The sequence below is a fragment of the Mobula birostris genome, chromosome 3 (genome assembly GCF_030028105.1).
Source record: "Mobula birostris isolate sMobBir1 chromosome 3, sMobBir1.hap1, whole genome shotgun sequence".
Taxonomy (NCBI): domain Eukaryota; kingdom Metazoa; phylum Chordata; class Chondrichthyes; order Myliobatiformes; family Myliobatidae; genus Mobula; species Mobula birostris.
The window spans coordinates 60652329-60669871 of NC_092372.1; the positions used below are offsets into that span (position 1 = coordinate 60652329).

The window sequence follows — 17543 nt, forward strand, 5'->3', positions numbered from 1 at the left end:
TAACCATAATTTCAACCAAATCCTAAAAGAGGCTGAAGTGTTGAATGCCTTATGGTTACTCTTGAAAACAAGGGCTAGTATTTCTGGACAATTCCCCTAATTATATTTATAAATCATGCCTTATTACCTCAGCTTGGCAAATCTTAACATTATTTTGAGCCCTTCACTTTGAAATAGGAGAATCTAGCAGATACAAATGAATGTCAAGAAAAAAAAAACCTGCAGATGCTGGAAATCAAAGTAATACACACAAAACTCAGCAGGGCAGGCAGCATCTATGGAAAAGAGCCAACAGTTGATGTTTTGGGCTGAGACCCTTCATCAGGACTGTAAAAAGAGAGACAAGAAGGTGGGGGGAGGAGAAGAACAAGGTAGTAGGTGATAGGTGAAACAGGGCGAGGGGAAAGGGTGAAGTAAAGAGCTGGTAAGTCAATTGGTGAAAGTGATGAAGGGCTGGAGAAGGGGGAATCTGATAGGGGAAGACAGAAGGCCATGAAAGAAAAGGAAGGCAGAGGAGCACCAGAGGGAGGTGATGGGCATTTAAGGAGATATGGTGAGAGAGGGGAATGGGTAATGATGAAGGAGAAGGGTAAGGGCAGTTACTGGAAGTTCGAGAAATCAATGTTCATGCCATCAGATTGGAAGCTACCTAGACAGAATACAAGGTGTTCCTCCTCCAGCCTGACTGTGGCCTCATCGCGACAGTAGAGCAGGCCATGGACTGACATGTCAGAATGGGAATGGGAAATAGAATTAAAGTTGGTGGCTACTGGGAGATCCTGCTTTTTCTGGCGAAATGGAACATAGGAGCTTGGTGAAGCGTTCTCCCAATCTATGTTGGGTCTCACCGATATGGAGAAATAGTAATGTGAAAAGGCACTGGCCATTCCCCTTAATAATAAGTACACCATTTTGGATACTGTTGTGTGGGATGACCTCCAAGGGGAATGCCACAAACACCTGATTACTGGTACTGAGCATGGGTCCGTGGTGCAGAAGGGAAAGAGGGAGAAAGGGGAGTGGTAGTGATAAGGGACTCAATAGTGAGGGAACAGACAGGAGATTCTGTGGATGTGAACGGGACACCTGAATGGTATATTGCCTCTCAGATGCCAGAGTCAAGGACCTCTTGGATTGTAACCACAGCATTTTGGAGGGGGAGGGAGAGCAGCCAGCAGTCTTGATACTTATTGGTACCAATGACAAGGGAAGGAAAAGCAGAGAGATCCTGAAAAGAGAATTTAGAGAGCTAGGCAGAAAGCTGAGAAGTAGGAACTGCAGGGTAATAATTTCTGGATTGCTGCCTGTGCCACGCACCAGTGAAGGTAGAAACAGGATGATTTGGCAAACTAACGCGTGGCTGAGAAGCTGGTGTAGGGGGCAGGTTCTCTTCAGGGGGAAGTATGACGTGTACAAGAGCGGTGGGTTGCATCTGAACCTGAGGGGAACCAATATTCTCATGAGCAGTTTTGCTACAGCTGTTGGGGAGGGTTCAAACTAATTTGGCAGGAGGGTGGGAACCAGAGTCAAGAAACTCAATGGGACGGATGGTATAAAAACACAACATGCAGTCAGACTGTCAGGAAGGGCAGGCAGATGACAGGACAAAATTGCAGTCAGCAGAATAAGTATCAGTGCATTAGAGAAGCAGACTCAAAAACAGTAGCAAATACAGCATTCAAAGTGTTTAGATCTCAATGCACAGTGTACAAGAAATAGGGTGGATGATCATATTGCACTATTACAGATTGTAAGGTATGATGTTGTGGCCATCACTGAATCGTGGCTGAAGGACAGTTGTAGTTGGATGCTGAAAGTCCAAGGTTACACATTGTATCGGAGGGATAAGAAGGTAGGCAGAGGGGAAAGTGTAGCTCTTCTGGTAAAGAACAGCAACAAATCAGTGGAAAGATATGACATAGGATCAGAAGATGTTGAATCCTTGTGGGTTGAGTTAAGCAAAGGTAAAAGGACCTGGATGGCAGTTATATAGAGGCCTCCCAATAGTAGCTGGGATGTGGAACACACATTACAGCAGGAAATAGAAAAGGTGTGTCAAAAGGCACTGTTATGTTAGTCATGGAAGATTTCAGCATGCAGGTAGATTGGGAAAATCAGGTTGGTAATGGATCTCAAGACAGTGAATTTGTTGAATGCCTACAAGATGGCTTTTTAAAGCAGTTTGTCATTGAGCCCACTAGGGCATCAGCTATATTGGATTGGGTGTTATAAGTTATGGATTGGGTGTTATAAGTTATGGATTGGGTGTTATAAGTTATGAACTGGATATGATTAGGGACCTTAAGGTAAAGGAACCCTCAGGAGGCAGTGATCACAATGCGACTGAGTTCAACTTGAAATCTGAAATGGAAAATGTAAAGTCTAGTGTGGCAATACTCCAGAGGAGTAAAGGAAATTACAGCGGTATGAGAGAGGAGTTGGCTAAAGTAAATTGGAAGGAGATGCTGGCAGGGATGACAGAAGAGCAGCAATGGCTTGACTTTCTGGGGAAAATGAGGAAGGTGCAAAACAGATGTATTCCAAAAACGAAAAAATACTCAAATGGCAAAGTAGTACAACTGTGGCTGACAATGCAAGTCAAAGCAAATGTAAAAGCAAAAGAGAGGGCATACAAAGTATAAATTAGTGGGAAGAACGAGGATTAGGAAGCTTTTAAAAACCTAAAGAAAACAACTAAAGGAACCATTAGGAGGGAAAAGATGAAATATGTAAGCAAGCTAGCAAACAATAACAAAGTGGATAGTAAATGCTTTTTCAAATATGTTAAAAATAAAAGAGAGATGAACGTGGATATAGGACTGCCAGAAAATGAGACCAGAGAAATAATAATTGTGGGCCAAGGAGATGGCATGAACTAAGTGAGTACTTTGCATCAGTCTTCATTGTGGAACACCCTAGCAGTGTGCCAGGTGTTGAAGGGTGAGGGGGAAGAGAAGTGGGTGCTGTTACTATTACATGGGAGAAAGTGCACAAAAAGCTGAAAGACCTCAGGGTACACAAGTCACCTAGGCCAGATGAACTGCACCCCTGGGTTCTGAAAGAGGTAGCAGTGGAGATTATGGAGGCTTTTGTAATTATCTTTCAAAAATCACTTGACTCGGCATGGCCCTAGAAGACTGGAAAATTGAAAATGTCACTCCACATTAAGAAAAGAGGAGGGTATCAGAAAGGAAATTATATATCAGCTAGCCTGACCTCAGTGTTTGGGAAGATGTTGGAGTCAATTGTTGAGGATGAGGTTATGGAGTACTTGACGACACAGGGCAAAATGGGACAAAGTCAGCATGATTTGCTTGAGGGAAAATCTTCCCTGATGAACCTGTTGGAATTCTTTGAGGAGATTACAAGTAGGATAGATAAACCGGATGCAGTGAATGTTGTATATTTGGATTTTCAGAAGGCCTTTGACAAGGTGCCACACAAGAAGCTGCTTACCAAGTTAAGAGCTCATGGTGATACAGGAAAATTACTGGCATGATTAGAGCACTGGTTGATTGGCAGGAGGCAGTGAGTGGGAATAAAAGGATCCTTTTCTGTTCAGCTAACAGTGACTAGTGGTGTTCCACAGGGGTCGGTGTTGGAACTGCTTCTTTTTATGCTGTATATCAATGATTTAGAAGATGGAATAGATGGATTGTTGCCAAGATTGCAGATGATACGAAGATTGGTGGAGGGGTAGGTAGTGTTGAGGCAACAGATAGGATGCAGAAGGACTTAGATTAGGAGAATGGGCAAGAAAGTGGTAAATGAAATATGTTGGAAAATGCATGGTCACACACTTTGGTAGTAGAAATAAATGTGTGGACTATTTTCTAAATGGGGAGAAAATACAAAAATCTGAGATGCAAAGGGACTTGGGAGTACTTGCGCAGAACACCCAAAGGTTAACTTGCATGTTGAGTTGGTGGTGAGGAAGGCAAATGCAATGCCCTCTTCATTTCAAGAGGTCTAGAATACAAGAGCAGGGATGGGATGCTCAGGCTTTATAAGGCACTGGTGAGGCCTCACCTTGAGTATTGTGAACAGTTCTGGGCTCCTCATCTAAAAGATGTGCTGGCATTGGAGAGGGTTCAGAGGAGGTTCACAAGGATGATTCAGGGAATGAAAGGGTTATCATACGAGGAACATTCAATGGCTCTGGGTCTGAACTTACTGGAATTTAGAAGGATGGGGTGGGGGGGGGAATCTCATTATTACCTTTCAAATGTTGAAAGGCCTAGACAGAGTAGATGTGGAAAGGATGTTTCCCATGGTGGCACAGTCTAGGACAAGAGGGCACAGCCTCAATGTAGAGGGGTGTCTATTTAAAACAGAGATGCGGAGAAATTAATGTAGCCAGAAGGTGGTGAATTTGTGGAACTTGTTAACGTAGGCAGCTGTGGAAGCCATGTCGTTGGGTGTATTTAAGGGAGAGCTTCATAGGTTCTTGTTTGGACATGGTTTAAAGGTTACAGTGAGAAGACCGGGGAGTGTGGCTGAGGAGGGGAGAAAAGGATCAGCCACAATTGAATCGCTGAGCAGACTCAATGGGCCAAATGGCCTAATTCTGCCCCTATGTTTTATGGTTTTATGATATACAGAAGGCCACACCGGGAGCACTGGATACAGTAGGTGACTCCAATAAATTCACAGGTGAAATGTCACCACACCCGGAAGGACTGCTTGGGGCCATGAATGATAGTGAGGGAGGTGTTGTTGGAGCAGGTGTGGCACTTGTTCCGCTTGCAAGGGTAAGTACCAGGAGGGTGATCAGTGGGGAGGGACGAATGGACAAGAGAGTCATGTAGGGAGCGATCCCTGTGGAAAGTGGAAAGTGAGGAGTGGAGGGGGAAGGAAAGATGTGCTTGTTGGTACGATCCTGTTGGAGATGACAGAAGTTACGGAGAATTATATGCTGGACGCAGAGACTGGTGGGGTGGTAGGTGAGAACAAGAGGAACCCTATCCCTGGTGGGATGGCCAGTGGATGGGATGAAGGCAGACTTGTGTGAAATGGAGGAGATGCAGGTGAGAGCAGCGTTACTGGTGGAGGAAGGAAAGCCCCTATTTTTGACGGAGGACATCAATTTGTTCTAGAATGAAAAGCTTCATCCCGAGAGCAGATGTGGTGGAGATGGAGGAACTGAGAGAACATTTTTACCAGTGACAGGGTGGGAAGACGTATAGTCCAGGTAGCTATGAGAATCAGTGGGTTTATAAAGGATGTTATTGGATAAACTGTCTCCAGAAATAGAGATAGAGAAATGGAAAAACGGGAGGGAGGTGTCAGAAAAGGACCAGGTAAATTTCAGGGCAGGGTGGAAGCTGGAGGCAAAGCTGACGAAGTTGACAAAAAATGAATGCATCTTCTTTGGGTGCAAATAAAACAGGAAAAAAGAATTTATGGAGGGTGAGGTTAGCAAGGTCCATTGGTCAACACTGTAACTTTTAATGCTGTTCATTAATTTTTGAGGGTTCAAATTAAAACAAGAAATTTCACAATTAAGGTCAGTGACAATGAACCTGATTCTGATTTAAAAAATATTAAAGTGTGACTTTTCAACTAAATTCGTCTTAGAATGCCAACTTTAAAAAGGGAATTGATATGTCAAAGAACCAGATAATAAAACAGTCATCAAGGATGAATTGAAGAATGGATTCGCACACTGATGTATATTCATATCTTCAGAAAGTTAATGCCCTTTACTGCTGGTCAGATCCCTTTCAGAGCAAGATGGAATGTAAGTAAACTGCAAATTACCCAATGCAACAATATCAACTAACTTCTTTTCACTTTAAATTACTTCTCTCCAATGTCTTTCTGTTCATTAAAACCAGAAGTACACATCACAGGAGGTCATTATCCTTACCAATCAAAATATGACTCTTCAAGTGCTCCTGCAGCTATTTCTTATTGTTGCATTTATGTTTTCTGCTCTGACACAAGTTCAGGCAGTGATTTCCAGAACTACACTAGTATAAGCAAACAAAAATATTTCCCACAACTAGCTACCAACCATTCTACCAATAAAATGTTCTGTAATTATAATTTTCTCCACTAAGTGTATCAGTCTATTCTCCGTGTCTAGGTCTTTCACAATCTTGCAGAACAGAATTATAACTACACCTGAGCCAAAACAAAAAAAAAATACAACCTAGTCAGTTTTACCTATACAGGTGGCCCCCGTTTTCCGAACGTTTGCTTTACCACACCTCGCTGTTACGAAAGACCGACATTAGTTACCTGTTTTCACTAACCGAAGGTGTTTTCACTGTTACGAAAAAAGGCAGCGCGCGCCGTAACAGCCAAGCTCCTCCCCCGGAACTGCATTCTAGCCGGCATTGCTTAAACATGTGCTTTATCTCGATTTATTTTGTGCATCCGTTAGCAAGGTGAGTTCTAAGGTATCGGAAAATCCTAAAAGAGCTCGTAAGGGTGTTACACTTAGCGTAAAACTAGACATAATTAAGCGTTACGATCGTGGTGAGCAAAGTAAGGACATTGTCCGCGCGTTGAACTTGCCTGCATCCACCATTCGCACTATTTAAACGCAGAGAGAGAGAATTTTGAAAGCTGCCGATGTTACTATTGGTTCTGCTCGTAGCAAAGTGGTCTCTCTTAATAATGGATAAAATAGAGAGTCTATTGCTTGAGTGGATTGATGGGTGTACAAAGCGTGGTGTTCCATTTAGTTTTCTTATACTTAAGGAGAAATCAGTCAGTCTTTTTAATAAGCTGAAACAGAAAGCACTGGACGATGGCAATGAAAGTGTTGCAAAAGTGGAATTTAAAGGTAGTCATGGGTGGTTTGATCGGTTTCTGAGGCAAAGGCAGCTTCATAGTTTAAGCAGTGGCCCCACCCTCTGGGCCGTGGACCGATACATTGCCGCGAAGAATGCAGCGGTAGTCGGAATGCAACCAGCACATCTTTAAGAAAAAAGCCGAAATAAACAAGCTAATTAATTAGTTGCTGCCCGGCATGTAAATGTCGGCCCAGATCGGAGGCGATTGCCGATTGCGTCAGGTGCTTATTCGTATAAGCAAGTGTTTAACTGTGACGAAACTGCAATTTATTGGAGTCTTCCCGATTCCGGTAGGTGAAACTACACTGTACATACATTATTTCTACTTTATATAGGCTGTGTATTTTTATGTGTTATTTGGTATGATTTGGCAGCTTCTTAGCTTAAAGGTTACTGGACAGAGTGTTTCTCCTGAGAGTGCTTCCGTGAGATTTTCGCTGCGCTAGACAGTGCTGCAGAAAAGTATTTCTACTTTATATAGACTATGTATTTATCATGTCATTCCTGCTCTTACTATATGTTACTGTTATTTTAGGTTTTATATGTTATTTGGCATGACTTTGTAGGTTATTTTTTGGGTCTGGGAACGCTCAAAATTTTTTCCCATATTAATAAATGGTAACTGCTTATTCACTTTACGACATTCCAGCTTATGAACCGTTTCATAGGAACGCTCTACCTTCGGATAACGGGGGAAACCTGTATCTGCCATGGAAAATTGGTATATACTTTTTCCAAAGCATTCAGGATATATATTATATACATTTCTCTGACATTAAATTTGACCTTTGAAATCTTGAATATCATTTAGTGCTAATTCTATTTCATAATTCATGAGCTTTTTTTGGTTCATACAGATTAGCTAGTGAAAATTTGGATTTAAGGGGAAATGCAATAAGTATGATACACTTCTTCATCAATCCATGTTTGTGCTCCTCATATTAGATACAGTAAAATGCTCATATTCAAATGAATTGGTCATTTTGCAGCATTTAACTTAGTGACAGTGCACCACTGGACTGCATGGCTATATTTCTCAGCGATATGATACTAATTTATTGTTATGAAGACAAGCTTCTGTTATTATTGACCATTTGCTTTTTTTCTAGCTGAAATCTATCTGAACTCAGGCTATCAAGTCAAGGGCAACCTAGAAAATAAATTATTTCGCAACAGAAATGTGCTCCTTAGGCCCATCTTGTCCATGCCAACTTCAATACCAATAATTCCATTTTCCTGCGTTAGGCCATCTTTTCATATCCAATGTCTTAACTTTTTCAATCAGATCATAAAGACCTGGCAATCTGTAAACTCGGCACAACTGAAGTCTTTGGATCGGCAGTGTGTGGATGCTGGCGTATTACATTTGTAACTCTCATTTCCCCACCTCCCCCAAAGGATCTGCCACTCCCCTACTAGATAATAGTGTCTACTTATTAGTAGGCTATTATCTTTCTTATTAGTTTTACGTCAAAATGTTATATTCAGAATTATCTGTGGAATAGAACAAAAGTATATTTTATACAAAGTTAATACAATATGGTAAGTTTTTTTGAAAAATAAGTTCTTTTAAACATGTTAAATATTTGTAATGGAATATCATAGAAAGAACAGAGTAGATATTTAAAAAGCCAAGTAGACAAAACAAAATTGAACACTTACCTAAAGAAGATAAGATTACATGATACTTGGCACATTAAGTTTTACTTATTCTATATACAAAATGTTTTATTTAAACAAAAGCTTCATTTACCTATCTAGTGGTACAAGTGAGGGTGGAGGAGCTCCAGGTGGAGGTAGAAAACCTGAAAAACACATTTTAAAATGAAAATCAAACTGACTACTCTGTTATTTCATCAAAATTTTGGCAATAAGAAAAACATTACAATGCAAAGTACTAAATATAGCATCAATACTAACAGAAATTCCAATATACCTTAGGAATATCACAAATCATTTTTTAACATGGTAGAAACATCACAGCCACCCAAGCTGAGCATTAACAAAGTTGATGCCATGCTACATAAGAAATTATAGCTGAACAGGGTTTAGGAATAATTTTTAAAAGCAACAGTAAAAGTAAAGGCATCTCAAGAAATAATTCCAGAGATGTAGATCTTAGTAACTCAACTAAATTCAGTTAAATTTAGGAACAATTAAGTTTAGGAATTCCCTTATAGCCAAATTTAGAAGAGTACAGAAATATCAGTCATTTTTGGGCTAAAGATAAAAAGGGATAGCAATGGGTTAGATTACAGTGAGGTTTGCTTTCAAGGATGAGTATTCTAAAATTAAGACCTTAAAAGGTCATGAACAAGTGTGACAGTATGAGTTAAACAGGGGAAGCACAGTTTTGGAGACTTCAAATTTATAAAGCGAGGAATGACGAACAGTACTTATTGGAATTGTCAATTCCAGGAGGAAACAACAGCATGCAGTGCATAGATGAGTTTTGCAGAAGTAGTTGACCTAAAGTAATATTAAAGGTGAATGAATTAATAGAACTGAAAGTAGGTCATCATAGCGAAGGAACAGTTGCAAATTCTGAATGCAACTCGAGAACAAACACAATAACAAAGTTGCAGTTTCTAGAGTTCCCAAGGAATGTATGGAGTTAATGGTTCAGAAATAAGAGTCTGTGATAGGGAGTGAAGAGGATGGCTTCAGCTTTTCTGATGCTCCACTGGGAAACCAGTTGAAATCACTCCTGAGGTCTCAATCGAGCATCAACTGAAAACTTACCTTAGGTGTTCACCCTCAGGGGCAACGGAGTTCACTCAACCGCTCCCCATCTCACAGGACTGGACAGCAAGGGAGAGCTTGAAGAGCACTTGCACTGGGTAGGGACAAATGGAGGGGATAAGAGGATAAGCAGGGCAGGGTGAGCAGATGATCAAAAGGAAAGAGAGTGGACTGCACTTGGAGCAAGCAAGGAATGAAAATAAACCAAGTGTCACTGTGTAAGAGACACTCTTTAAATCCTAATGAACAGAGAGCTGCCGTGTCATAGTGCCTAAAGTAATCTCAGGTCCATCCTAGGTAGACAATCTTCATCAGATATTATCTACATCAGATAATTCTGGGAGAGGCTAGCTAGCTCCAGAAGATCCAGGAGCTAATAAACCTCAAAATACAACTAGACTAGCAACTTCACCACACTTCAAGAGAAATTAAGCAGTTCTGTACAGACCTAAAGATCGAGGTCCAGTGGAGAACTGACCAAGAGAGACAATGGATGTTAAGAGCAAAGGCAATCCAGCCGCTCGCCCAACATGCACAAACCCTACAGCACTGTCAAGAAAACCTTTGATACAATACCAAAAGTGCTCACCCCACTGAAAGCGAAGAACACAGGCCAGTTTATCAAAGATAGTGTGGCAGTCTGCACCTGCTTAAAGTAACACTTTAAAGCACTTCACAACAGTGATTCCACCCTTGACACAAATGTCCTTAATCCCATCACACAACAAAGTATCCCGGTCCATTCTGTCACCACCTCAGAGCAAGTTAGAAACAATACATGAACTAAAAACCAGTATGGTTTTGAGACCAGATTATATCCCTGTTGATGCTTTAAATTTGTCCCACTGTACAACACCTATTTCTCCCTGCTCCTCCAGCTCCACCACTGATGAAACCCTAGAAACCATAAAGCACTTTCTGTATCTCAGGACCTAGCTCTCAGCAAAGATCGACATTGATACAGAAATTTTGAAAGACTGTTAGTCTGTGGCTGGCCAAGGAAAAGTGGGTTTGCCATTCAAGACATCATACTCGGAACAAAGGAGCAACAGCAATCCCTGTTCTAAAGTATGGATTCAAATAGCAGGCACCTCTCAGCATCAGAGAAGTACCATCAAAATTGCCTCTATTGAGTTCTTCAAATTCACGAGCAGGATAAGGGAACCAAAGTTATGATCTACTCCCATGCCAGCAACAGGACATTCAGCTGGCTCCAACATAAGGCCATGTCATTGGATGTCCAACACCAGGGCCTTGCATAGCAGCACTCTACCCTGATCCTCATCGATGTCAAAGGATTACCAACATGATGGAGGATACAATTCAACCATGTCCACAAAATTTCCTTTGAAACTGTAATGTCACCAGTGATTCATAAGAATTCCTCATCTATGACCATGCAAAGGCATTCAGGATGGTACAGAAAACCTTGACTGTCCACATCAGAAGCATAGAGTGCCACAGTAATAACAGCAGAAAGAGTACATTATATCTAAAAATGGCCAAGCTTCCAACTCATCAAGCACCCCCTTTGCCAAAACTGACAGGATTCAGGACTGCCATACTGGCTGTATCAGCCACTTTAGAACCCACATAACCAGAATGCAAGCAAGTCATCTGACTCCAAGTGACTGCTGAGGGAGGGAAAAGGCTGAGAGACAGACAGATACATATTTAATACACTATAGTATGACAATGGTTTAGGTAGAAATATGCAACTATACCTGGAGGTGGAGTAGTTAAAGGCATTCCTAAGGAGAAGAGAATTGAGTCACTAAAACCATATAGTACATCAGCTTTGTTATACACAAACGTAAAAGATTGGTGCAAAGTGCGGTGAGGGGAGGAAGTAGTTCAACACATCGTTCTTTTATACTGGGGTATTGATCAAAATTGAATTGAAGAGAACCAAATGTCCACTTTAACTGAAGATCAACAGACGTGTAAATCAAAATGCATATAAATAACAAAAGTAATATAGACACTGTTGGTCAAAACTGAACATGGTTTTATTGCAGTAAGACAGGTGAAAGCATTCTTTGAAGGTCAAATTAAGTCAAGTTTCTGTGTTAGACCAAAGCTTAGGAAATTTGGTATATTTCTGAACTACGTTAATCTTGACTTAAGAATGCTCACCACAGGTAAAGCAAAACTCAAAATTCAAAAGAGTAAAACTCAAAGAGTAAAAAAACCCTCAAAATTCAAAAGCAACACCAATTACTAGTAATAGGCACAAGTAAAATCACACATACTAAATTTGCCAACTGTATTTCTGAAAAAGATGCTAAAGATTAAAAAGGACTATCAGTTCAATAAGTATCACACCAGGCATACTTAAGGCTGCTTAAGATATCCTGCAGAAAAATATTCTGAAATCCTGGAATAACTGCTACCAATAAAAGGTCAGCTGACATTTTTGAAATGGTCACTTATACAAGATGGTGAAAGAAGGCTCAAGGGGATGGAATTTTGCTCCAGTGTTACCACTTCCAGGAAAAAAGAAAATGAATTGAAGGAAAAAAAATGAGAAAAGCACCTATTCATTAAGTGTTTAAAAAAAAGCCAGATTCATTTCTGAATTTTAATTAGCTATGAACTGTGCAATATATTAGGGTTAGTGAAAGGCTGTTATTAGTTTATCACCTTAATGCATGGATGACAAGTCGTTTCTAAGGCCTTGACATGATCAGAATAAAATTTCTAAAAAAACTAAACAAGAAACTAAAGCTCAGTAGTTTTCCCATCTTTTTCCAAAGCATCCAGTGTCATCGTTGTTAACTTAACCCTTATGGATCTATGGAAAAATAAAAGCCGTTTGAAATATGAAGTCGCAATCAGTTTCAAGTGTTCAACTTCAGAGAAAAGCCATCTGTGAGCAATTTAACTGGGTGCCAGATGTGAACCTTCCATATTTTAACAACAGGTACAAAAACTTTTGTTTAAAAAATTATATACAAAACTACTTACTCAATCTTTTCTGAACTTTATAAATTAATTGTTCATGATTTGGTAAAATCTGGAGATTACTCAGTTTATTTTGCATACTTAAACAAAACCACTTAAATTTGAAGAGAATATAAATACCTAATACAACAGTATGTAGTATTTACAGACCATGGAATATGTCACTGGGTTTGAGATATTAAGGGGATTAAGTTTATGCTCATAAATTATAACACAGTTTAAAATATAATCTGGAAATATTAGCTTTCCAAGGACCAGCCTTTCAATGAAAGCATGCACATTCAAAGTAAACATACTTGCTCTTCTGGAAGCTCAAATAGTATACACCATGCAATTAAATTAAGCCAACAAGTACGAGAATTCACTTAATTATTTATCAGCTTGTATAACAGATTATGTGAAATAGCTTAACATTAACCTTAAATTTGTTTTAAAAAATAGCAAGGCTGTTCAATTGCCTTATGGATTTCAGCAGTAGCCCTCAATAAAAATACAACCAACTCCATTATGGAAAAAAAAACTGTCTGCAACAAGGTATCTCAAAATTGTCACAAACCAAACGAGATCCAACACTGACATTCAAACTAATATCCTGTAAAGCTCCACTAATAATTGGCATTAAAAAAACATTAGTGAGAATGGTCGTTAGCATTGAGTTTAAAAAAAATTCAGGAAGCTGGATTAATTATTTTGAAAGTAACAGAAACCTAACACGAACATCAATTTTTAAAAATACAGTTCCGAATCATCACTCTTGCATGGAACATGGGCATTAACTATAAAATGTAATTATTATTATCCTTAAATGGCCTTCAGAAGGTGGCAGTGATTGGCAAACATTCACGTCATCACTGACAGTACATGGAATGTATGTAGATTCTTTGTCATTCATCTTTGAATATCATTGGATTTGCAATTATTCAGTCAAGTAGAATGTTGCATCATACTCAAGATTTGTGGTTTGCAGATAATAGAATGCCTTTGGGAAGTTAAGCAACAAGTCACAAGCACAGGTTGCCTAGGCATTGCTCTTACAGTCAGGGTATTTTTCATGACATCCAGAAATCCTTAGAAAGATTGACAGTTCAGTATGATGAAGATGCTATTGAATTTGACTTCTGCTTTGATAGCATTCAAACAACTTCTATAGCATTAATTTTATTTGCCACTTATTAGCACAAACCTGAACATTGTCGAAGTCTTAGTGGAAATGGATACAAAAAGTGGTGATGATGATGATTCATTCATTGAGGAAGTAGTTAAAAAATGTTTGGTCTATGCCACTACACTGACAAGCTATGGCAGATGGTTGGGAGCAGAGATTATTGACATTTGGTGAGCAATTATTTTCATTTATGCAAGGAATTATCTCAGTCAGTAGACAGATTTCCTTAATTCCAATGATAAATATTACTTGGCTTTAACAAATGACACAAGCAATCAAATTGTACCTTCAAACAAATGGCACCTTCATACAAATGGCAGACAATCATCTCTGAAACTCAGTTCTTTAGTTTGACCTAATGGTACAATGAGGTCTACAATAGTTATCCTGACTGAAATTTGAACACCAAGTGCGTGAAAATGTCAACTCACAGCACTGTCAATAGCACTCTATTACTTTATGACTATTGAATGTAGCTCAATGGGGCAGAGATTGATTGCATTTGTCCAGCTTGCCTGTTAATGGCATACCCTATGACTTTCCTTATTTGAACCAAGGTTAGTTCCCTGTCTCCATAGTAATGGTAGGCTGAAAAATCTAATACAACATAATGTTCCAATATAATAAAGAATGTTTCTTCCTGGTTGATATGAAGAAAATAGATTTATATATAAAAATGCGAACAGTACTAGTAATTGCCATTTATAAAACTAAGATTTGAATAAAAAAAGAGGGCAAAGAGAAAAACTAGCTTCATTTGTCACATGCACATTGAAGCACAGAGTGAAATGCATCATCTACGTCAATGACCAACATGGTCAAAGGATGTGCTGGGGGCAGCTTGCGAGTGTCAGCATGCTTCTGGCACTAACAGAGCTTGCCCACAACTTACTAACCCTAAACGGTACTCTTTGGAACGTGGAAGAAAATCCGAGCACCCGGAAGAAACCCACATGGTCACAGGGAGATTGTACATACAGTGCTAGGAACCACACAAACTACAAAGTTAGTAAGCTACAGTTTGATAAGTAGTGATTGACTTAATGACACCTTTCAAAGAGCACTCTAGAGGATTTTTATATTTGTAGTGATATAAAGATTTTGGCACAGGCATGCGGTCTTGTTTTCACAGGTAACAGCGGTCTTGTTTTCATTGAAACCATAGGCTTCAGTTCTATTTTAGAAACTGCTTTGAAGATTTAAAAAAAAACTGGAAGCAACACAATTAAAATGCAGCTAGGCATAAGCCAATTTCACATAGCAGATGTCAACTAGAACATCAGGTTCCTAAACTTAATAAATAGAAAAAGCCCAGTATTTCTTTTAATACTTTGATTCAAAAATGCACACTTTTCAAAAAAGGACCAAAACCTATTCTCTGTTTTAGGTCAGCAACTGGTACTCATTCACATAATGAACACAGGATGGCAAACAATTTACAATTCTATCAATTAAAGCTCACACAAAAAAAATCTCTGTTCAAAGCCATCATGAGTCAAAAAATCTAGGGAAATATCCTTGTTTTACATTTTTTATATATATTTTCTATTTTCTTCATATCAACCACAAAACAATTATAAAGTATAATTCTCACATTTTCCTAAACAGCTGTTAGCAAACGCAATTTTCAATTTAAGAGTGTCTCCCTAAAATATAACTAAAAGGCGAGTGCTAAAATGCTTTCATATCTGAGGATCTGGCATGGTCAGATGAATGACTTGGGCTGAGGGATGGTCAAGTGAATGACTTGGGCTGAAGGAGAAGTCAGGCAGAGAAGTTATTGGAGGTCAGGTTCCCCAAGGATACTGGTAACTGAAAGAAGGTTAAGAGTGCACTAGAGGAAAAAAAAATCATTTTGAGAAGGACTTGTCTAAAAGGGGATGGTAATTCTGAATATGCCTCAGGTCAAGGTCTGCTTTGATTTGCCATACCAACACCATTTGTGGCTCATGAACGGACATCAGAAATTTTGCACAAGTGACACTGAAATATACATTGTATTCTGTGAAGTCACTGTCTTTAGGCTCATGCAGTATACAGAATAAGTTTGCTTAGGTGAGCTATGGATACACATTTGCATTTACCAATCAGAATTCCTATTGTGTTTGCACATAACTATTGAAGTGCATGATGAAATTTCTAGGCCATGGCAATTTTGACCTTAGAGGCAAAAGATTAAGTTAGAGAAAAATTAAATAGTCCATTAATCAAATGCTCTGCTGCAAGTGCAAGAATACTGTATTGCAGTTTGTTGACATTTTACTATCAAATTTAATATTTCAAACCTTATTTAATTAATTGAAGTGTATGTTATCAGCTGCATTGTTCCCCCCCCAACAGAATCAAAATTCTCAGTCTCTGACCTTTATACACACTCACAGAAAGTGAAACATCAAAATGAAAATGTGCATTTTCAAATCAAAACTACATACAAGACTCTGACCTGGTGGGTGAAGTATAGGAGGTCCCGTATTGACAGGTGGAGGAGGAGGCATGAATGGAGGAGGTGGACCAGTCATATGAGGTGGAGGTGCCCCTGGAGGCATAAATGAAGGACGCTTTGCAGCGTTATTGTTGTTAAATTCTGGTACAACGTGGTCTCCGAGAACCTTCAGAGAAAAGACAATAATTAAGTTTATAATTCAATGTACATTCAAAGATGAAATTCAATTATGAAGTCAAACATTTCAACTTTATGAAACTGACTGAAGTGTTGGGTATTTAACAAAGCCATCTTTAAATACACTTATTTCCAAAGTTTTTATAGGAAAGATGAGAGCAGGTGGGTTGGGATACAAGGGGCTTCAGGATCATGTTACAACTTTGACATTTGGAGGTTGAGAAATACACAATGACAAAATCATTAATTGCAGCCTTTACAAATCAATTCTGCAAATTTTAGAATCAACTTAATTTAGACATAGTGAAATAATCTTAACATTACTGTCCATTGACTTTTCTCAATTTAAATGGCTTTAAAGGGAATGTGAGCAAGTAGCAGTAGTTTGGGCAAGGTTAATTTATCTTTAAGGCAGTAGAGTGGCACAGGTAGTGGAGTCAGTGTCTCACAGAACCACAGAGCAGAGTTCATTCCTGACCCTGGGTGCTGTCTGAGTACAGTAGAGGTAGCTTTTGCAAGTTTCTTTCTACATCTCAAAGACGAGTGGGTTGTTAATTGACCGCTGTAAATTGCACCACATCTGTATTCCAATGGTAGAATCTTGGGGGGGGGGGGGGGGGGGAGGAAGCAGGTGGAATGGGGGATGGGATGGTGAAGAGAATATGTGGAGAATAAAGATTGTTGGCTGATAGCAGACTTTGAAAGTCCAGGTTTTCTCTCTATGACTTAAGTTACACAACGAGCATACATATACTTCCTTTGATAATAAATTTACTTTGAACTTTGAATTTTAACAGCAACAATATAATGAAATAAAGTTGACAGCATTAGGAAGGGGCAAAGTTTAAATTCTGAGAGCAGAGAGCTTAGCTTTAGCAATTAGCCACATCAGAGAAAAGGGTTATTTCAAAATTATGCACACGAAGAGTGGTCTTACGTTTCTGAAATGGTACATTAAGAAATCGAGGACGAGGCTCTGTTAGATCTAATATTGTGAGATGATAAGGTTAATTATTGAACTTAAAGGGATCCTCTGTTAAAGAAAGATCACAAAATTGGAATATAAAAATTTTTAAAAATATGATTGAATACCATAAGCAGAGAAAAAGAATCAGACTTATTATCATTGACATATGACATAAAGTGTGTTGTTTTATGGCAGCAGAGCAGTACAAAGAAAAAAAGTAACAATGTAGCGTTCATGGACCTTTTAGAAATCTGATTGGGAGGGTGGGGGAAGAAGTTGTTC

The 17543-nt window shown here is 39.1% G+C and overlaps 1 protein-coding gene across 4 annotated transcripts in view; it reads right to left on the reverse strand.

Annotated features, from left to right (window-relative positions):
- fip1l1a (FIP1 like 1a (S. cerevisiae)) overlaps positions 1-17543 on the reverse strand; it is a 90989-nt gene that overhangs the window by 34577 nt on the left and 38869 nt on the right. For 3 of the 4 annotated variants that reach the window (XM_072252708.1, XM_072252709.1, XM_072252707.1), the window contains exons 10-12: positions 16118-16283; positions 11270-11296; positions 8557-8608 (exon numbers count right to left, since the gene is read on the reverse strand). In XM_072252708.1, the coding sequence (XP_072108809.1) occupies positions 8557-8608; positions 11270-11296; positions 16118-16283 (245 nt within the window). The remainder of the gene's footprint in view (positions 1-8556; positions 8609-11269; positions 11297-16117; positions 16284-17543) is intronic. The other variant, XM_072252710.1, reaches the window with a different exon arrangement.